The 7,323-nt window shown below is 37.3% G+C and overlaps 1 protein-coding gene and 1 long non-coding RNA gene across 2 annotated transcripts in view; both read left to right on the forward strand.

Moving 5' to 3' along the window:
* CEP170 (centrosomal protein 170) overlaps positions 1-5,709 on the forward strand; it is a 140,867-nt gene extending 135,158 nt beyond the window's left edge. The window contains 1 exon segment of the mRNA XM_017847790.1: positions 4,811-5,709. Within this exon segment, the coding sequence (XP_017703279.1) occupies positions 4,811-4,845 (35 nt within the window). The 3' untranslated portion in view covers positions 4,846-5,709.
* Positions 509-4,653, forward strand: LOC108512527 (uncharacterized). Its single transcript, XR_001880624.1, has 2 exons — positions 509-794; positions 2,331-4,653. It is a non-coding gene; the product is annotated as an uncharacterized LOC108512527 (long non-coding RNA).
* Positions 5,710-7,323: the final 1,614 nt, after the last annotated feature.

The raw sequence follows: 7,323 nt of genomic DNA on the forward strand, positions 1-7,323 counted from the left end.
AATACTTATCTTTTAAAAGAATTTGTACAGATTTTCATTGCTCAGAATATAATTATAATATTGAGGTTGCAGTTTATATGTTTTACAAAGATAATTTGAAGGCATTTTTACATTGTCATTGCAAGGTTGATTAATAAGAATTTTTAAAAATCTTTGCGGCCGGGCAGAGTAGCTCACGCCTATAATCCCAACACTTTGTCAGGCCAAGGAGGGTGGATCACTTGAGGTCAGGAGTTCAAGACCAGCCTGGCCAATATGGCGAAACCCTGTCTCTACTAAAAGTACAAAAATTAGCCAGGCATTGTGGTGGGCACCTATCAGCCCAGCTCCTTGGGGGACTGAGGCAAGAGAATTACTTGAACCTAGGAGGAGGAGGTTACAGTGAGCCAAGATTGCACCATTGCACTCCAGTCTGGGCAACAGAGCGAGAATCAGTCTCCAAAAAAAAACAAAAAAACAAAAAAAAAAAACTTTGCTTAAATAGTAGTAAATGACTTTAAACTTTTCATCTGCTACAATCATCTCATTGAAAAAATCATTCTATTTCATTGTAATTTAAATATTTTAGTTTGAATCTTGTTTACTAGATATAATTATTTCATATCATGTTGCTATTAACGTAGTAAGTACCATGTAGATAATATTAAGTGTTCCAAATAAAATGACAGTGAAATTCATTGCTTGTAAAGGGATACCATTTAGCTAAAGTAGAGGCTAATTTTTGTTATTGCTTTCCCTGCAGGAGATTTCTTCTATCTTACAGGAACTGAAAAGAGTAGAAAAACAGCTACAAGGTAAATTGACTACTGAATTAAGTATAAAGAGCTAATAATTTAGAATAAGTGCCTTCTAAGTGGTATTTCTTAAAATATTCTTATTGTTAGCATATTATTTGATTAAATGTAATGACATACATAAAATATAGAGTTCTATACATTCACATTACTCATAAGGAATTTTTTAAACCCAGTGTAAATTTTAAAATATAATAAAGATATGTGTGGGGCATATTTTAGTTCATAGGTTTGACAGTAGGCTAGATGTCATAAACTAATTGACACTTTTTATGTATTACATATAAATAATACGTGAAAAATATGTAATAAAGTTGTGTTAATTAGCATTATTTGTGTGATTTGACAATTCTTAAATTATGTTGGTGGGGTAACCTGAAACAAACTTACATTCTAATAGAAATAATAGTTGCTTAGTTAACAAGAAATGAGTACACATTGGCCATAGAGACCAGAAGAGAAAGGAGAGGAGAACATGAAAGAGACTGCCCTCTCAACTTTGAAAGGGACATCGTTTGGTTTGTGTCAGAGCTGGATTGTGCGTTAACGCCTGCGTATGTCTTGACCTAGAAGTCCCCAGTGGTACAACAAGCAGGTTCCATAGTCCACTGCTGATTCTACTGAGTCTTTATCTATTGAATAATCATAGGTACATATGTGGATCCTATCAAAATGATTTTTACCCTTTATTCAGCCCCAACATGCCTAAGGGTTATGATACACCCCATGAGTAAAAGCAGCTTGCTAACACAGCACTTCTTAGCTGGTAGACTGGGGTATACTTTTAAAAGTACCTTCGACATGATTCTTACATCTGTGTTATTTCCTTCTCCCAGCTCCCTACTCTGCCCAGTGCCAAACTGAAAATCACAGCCTGTGAACTTTCCATGTCAACCCAAAGATCTTTTGGATTGAAAGCTGATCTTTAACTGACCCCTCCCATACAGGCAGCAAGTCTGTTTGGCTTTGCAAGCTGCCCTGCAATATTAGTCTGTAGGCTCTGAGGGAACCCCTGTATCTCAGTGGTATATACAGCTGATACCCTAGCACTCTGGCCAGGCTAAATGACATATTCTATGGTAGCATTCAAAGTACGCTGATATTCTTCTGGCCTCTCCAGCCTTGAGGTTACTCTGAACCCTGACTTAGCAGCTAATTCCTCAGTTATCTGAGTGATAAATAGGGTTTAGATATTTATTAAAAATCATATTCAGTATTTTCTCTATCCTCTCACAATAATGAAGACAAATTTCAACAAGACTTTTCTTGAATTCTACATCTTCAAATACCAGACTTACAGGTCTCTGAAATGCCCATCAGTGACCCATCAAAGGACCCAGAGAAAGAATTCAGGGCTGGGTAATTTACAGTATAACTACAGAATAACTAAGAATGGAGTTTTAAATATAGAATCGGAAGATTAGCCACATTTAAGATCACATATGCGCTGATAGTTTAAGTATTATCCAAATCATAAACAGTGTTTATACATGAATGTAACTGCATCTAGAATTATTCCCTTTTCCCTCCCTTTAGCAATCAACGCTATGATTGATCCTGATGGAACTTTGGAGGCTCTGAACAACATGGGATTTCCCAGTGCTATGTTGCCATCTCCACCAAAACAGAAGTCCAGCCCTGTGAATAACCATAGCAGCCCGGGTCAGACACCAACACTTGGCCAACCAGAAGCTAGGGCTCTTCATCCTGCTGCTATTTCAGTCTCAGCTGAATTTGAGAATGCTGAATCTGAGGCTGATTTCAGTATACATTTCAATAGATTCAACCCCGATGGGGAAGAGGAAGATGTTACAGTACATGAATGACTTTCTCTTGAGTGTTGAAAAATCATTACCTGTGGAATGACTAGGAATATTGGAAGCAGCATAGTGTTGACGTACACAAAACAAGACAGCTTGGTCAGCTACAATCTTGGAATCCCTGTCTTCTTAATTTTATTTATTTATTTTTGACTTACAATGTAGTACATCAATCCTTTCAAACCATTTAGATAACCACTTGATGCACAAATAGGAAAAAGCAGATTGTGGCAGTGTCACCTTTTGTGGTTTTATGATTTTCAAATTGAATTTTATGATTACACCCTTTCCCTTCATAGATCTTTTTTCTTTTTTTTAAGCCATGCTGTGACCTACAAGCAAACTAAATAGCCAACATTTCTGAACCCCTGTGTCTCCTGTGCCAAGCTGCTCCCTGAAATGGACTTCTTCATCTGTACAGATTTGTTAAACCATTCTATTTGCTTCTTAATAATAGGATTTATATTAGTACTCATTACCATTGGACACAATGACAGAAGTACTCTCCACAGTAAAGCAGACCTTCCACAACAGTCACTCTGTGTCCTAAAATTTTCCAACATAGATGTGATTTATATAACTTTGTTGATACGTAAATTGTCTTGGGGTTTACGGAAATTAACTATTATGTTTGCACTAAGATTTGCTGGGAGTGGTAGGTGGACATATCTATATATCAATAAGGACTAACTGTCTTTTTTGTACATAGGAGATTGATAATACTGTATTTGTTTTAACCCCACAGTGTTTTACTCCACTTTCAAAAAGATCAATCTGGCACTTTTTTTCATTTTTTTTAATGGAAATAAGATTTGGTCTCTCACTTTAGGTTAAACGATAACTAGAAAGATTAAACTAGACAGATAGTTTAGGTGGAGTATATTTTTAAAACTCAGAACATGTATATTGGTCCTGTGTTACCAAGTTTATATGTGACAGTTGAAAAAAAAATTCCCTTGAAATGATCATGAGGTTAAAATGTTCTTCATTAGGGGACGTGGAGAACCCGTAGTCGTAAGATGAGTTGATAGTTTCGCTCCCAAGCAATGAATTGCTCCTGTGTGTCTCCCTGTAGGACTCAATAGGAAATCCTGTCTGTCTTACACATTTATAAGGACCCTGCAAGACGACGACGACAAAGGCCTTTGGCCTGTGCTACTAAACAAGAAGCCTATGAAAAATTTCTTCTTTAAACTTGTTTTTTCTCTTTCCAGTAAGTTGACATTTGGATAACTTTAAAAAAAAAAAAAAGAAAAGTAATTACCTTTGTGTTTCCAGAACACTATAATTGGGGTGTATCTTCATTCAGTTAAATATTATTAGTAGACCTGGATTTTCCCCCTTGACCCCATCAGTCTATTAAGGTTAAACTGCAACTTTTATGAAATGGTCTTTAATATTTCCACAATAATCCTGTGCTATATTTGTTTTAAGAAACAAAGTAACTCTATACACTTCAAGACTTTACAGGATTTTTAAAATCCTGTATTGTTGGATCAATTAATAAAGATGCAAAAAACTTTTTATAGAGATGTAAAAACAAAAGTATAATGGATCCCCTATTTTTCTTTAAATTCAAAAAAAAAAGGTAAATGAACTATTCTCCTCATAAAGCTAAATTCCCCATTCTGTCTAATAAAGGAAGACTGAAAAAAGGTTTTAAAGAACATAAATGGAAAGATACAAATGCTTTGAAGGAATAAACGAAACGTTAAAACAGGGTCAATCCATTTGAAGAAAAAGTTGGACAAAATAATCAGCATTGCTCCCTCTTTTATTTAATATTTGGGTACTGATTATATCCACATGGAAGTAGAAGGTAAGGAGTTTAGGAAAATATTAGAATCTACTCTGCTTACATTCTTGTTTAAGTGTTTACACAGTTTGGTTCAATTATAAACATTTGGCCTTTTACTATGTTATTTTTATTTTGTATGAATACATTATCCTCCTTATTTATTTTTGTTACATTTATTACTTACGTTATTTTGTTATGCATTTACAACTCCATTTTTAAATAAAGTGTTTCTGGAACTTTATACAATGATTGTATATTTTATTTATTTTACCATCTTGCTTGCTAATTCTTCATCAACTTATCAAATGATTATAAACCATTTCCCAAGGCTTAGCAAAAGCAAGAATCCTCCAGTTCTATTAATATGTGGTTACTGTGAAATCTCTTATTAGTTTGACTATTTAAAGAAAAAAATTTCCTTAGCAGATTATGATGAATATAATTCACTTAGCTTAATGTCCTAAAGTAATGTGCCTATACAAGGTTTTCATTTTTAACCAGCTTTAGATCATCGGAAAGCTTTATGACAGTGATCTATGTTGGGAATAAAGTAGAAATTTAAAATACCTTTGTCATCTTAAATTTGGTAACTATCAATTTATACTGTTTCTTTGTTATCCTATCACTCAAGCTCAAGAATCTTGAATGTCTCAGTATTATTCAAAATTATAAATTTCACAGCTTAACCTTTTGAGACTTGGTGCGTTCTGGCCTTTTCTTATGTGCCTGTGTGTCCCGTCGTAGTATCTACCACCATTTACAACTTCCTTGACCACCATGAGCTTTTCATCCTTCTGTATGTACCCTGTATCTTCCTCCCCTTCCTTCCTGCTTACCATAGCCCTTTCATTCTTCAGGGTCCCACCAACTTCTTCATACAGCTTCCTTCACGTGACCACACCACATAGGGCTGTGCCACATACGTGCATTTTCTCTTCCCTTCCCCCATGACATATACACATTTCTTCCCTGGTAACTAAAGTAATCTTCATTTCCTGGATAGTCCCTTTGCTTTGAAACATCTGTGCCATTTTGCCTCCTTCATCTCCTTGGGTTTGCTTGCCACGTCTGCCTGAAAAGATTCAGACTTGGAAAGGAAACCAAACCTGGAAGTCTGAGATCCAGACCCACTCCCTCCTAGCTATCAGTGCGTTCCTCCCTCTCATCTGCAAAATTAGGACATCAGTGTTATTATCCAAGTCCCTTTTAGTCTTAAGTTGTCTCTGACTGTATGAAATGTTCTCCTTCAAAAAGCTTTTTCTGATTCTTTGTCATGATCTTCCTTTCATTGTGTTTGCATAACCCCTTTGTGTTTGCATAACACAGAAAGTTCTTAGAAACCAAAATAAAAATGTATTTAATTGAATCAGCATTAATTGAGATGTATGTACTTACTTTCAAGAAACAGTCTATTGGGAGATAGCTGTGTAAACAATTCACTCTAAGGTAAGGTAGAATGGGATCTCTCCACATAGGAGACAAATGCAGGCTTTTTTTTTTGGTCTTCGAGGTTTAGGTAAGGGGACAGGCTGGGGGGCCAACAACCGCAGACATCTGGCTGCCAGCAAGGGTTTGGGGGAGGTTTATGAAAGGTCTTTGTCTTTGAGTCATGGTCTCCCATGTGACAGCAGCCAAGCCTGCTTGCTCCTGTAAGTCTTGAACAGAACGTGGTTGTTTACATGCTTTAATCGCAGTTAGTTTCAAAAACTACATGGTTGCTGCTTTTGTGTTCACCCCAGTGCTCTGAAAGCATCCTAACCTACCTGCAGAAATGGGCCAAGGCCTCTTAAATGGAGATGGAGTTAGTTATGCTAGTCCTTTTGCTGTTTCACTGTTAACATTTGTTGCTGCTTTTCCTGAATCTTGACCATAAGGAAAAGTTCCCCATCAGCCACATTCTCTCTCTCACAACACCTCATCACCTGGAACTGATTCTTGTTGAATATTTAGTTCTCTTTAACTCTTGTACATCCTGCAAGGTACAACAATTTTGTAGATTTTGTTAATTAAAATATTTGAAAGTTATTACCACTGTAATTTACTACTGCTACTGTGAGGTCTAACCTTGAACTGAAAGATGAAAAATTCTGTAACTTTTGAGGCATAGTACATTAGCTCTAGAAATGCTCAACACTAGTTCAGCAACGTCATATTTAGGGCAATTGAAACAAATAGAAGAAGGAGGGAGGGGCTGTTTTTCTAGGCAGTAGAATAAATGCTTTACATGTACTGTCCCTTTTAATGCTCACAACTCATTAATAAGCTATTATTCCCACATTAGAGATGAAGGAACGGAGGCAGCGGCCCAGTTGGGATTTGATCCACATGTATTTGACTTGGAAATCCAAACTCTTTATAACCATTCTCCACGGGCTGTCTCCCAGCAAACAACTGGTAGAGCCTGGACAAACCAAGTGACTTGTATTCACCCTTCACAGCTTTGTCCCATGACCACAGACCCGAAGAGGTCACCAGGCCCTTACTCTGCTCTTGAGTAGAACTTCTAGAGCTGGGGATCCTGACATTTCTCCTAGTAAACTCTACTGACGACAAGCAATGACCAAATGCTAGGAATGTTACGTGAAACAGATTCTTTGAAAGAGATAATGAACGGCCGGGCGCGGTGGCTCAAGCCTGTAATCCCAGCACTTTGGGAGGCCGAGTCGGGTGGATCACGAGGTCAGGAGATCGAGACCATCCTGGCTAATACGGTGAAACCCCGTCTCTGTTAAAAAATACAAAAAACTAGCCGGGCGAGGTGGCGGCGCCTGTAGTCCCAGCTACTCGGGAGGCTGAGGCAGGAGAATGGCGGGAACCCGGAAGGCGGAGCTTGCAGTGAGCTGAGATCCGGCCACAGCACTCCAGCCTGGGCGACAGAGCGAGACTCCGTCTCAAAAAAAAAAAAAAAAAG

This window comes from Rhinopithecus bieti, unplaced genomic scaffold (assembly GCF_001698545.2).
Source record: "Rhinopithecus bieti isolate Rb0 unplaced genomic scaffold, ASM169854v2 scaffold_28016, whole genome shotgun sequence".
In the NCBI taxonomy this organism is placed as follows: Eukaryota; Metazoa; Chordata; class Mammalia; order Primates; family Cercopithecidae; genus Rhinopithecus; species Rhinopithecus bieti.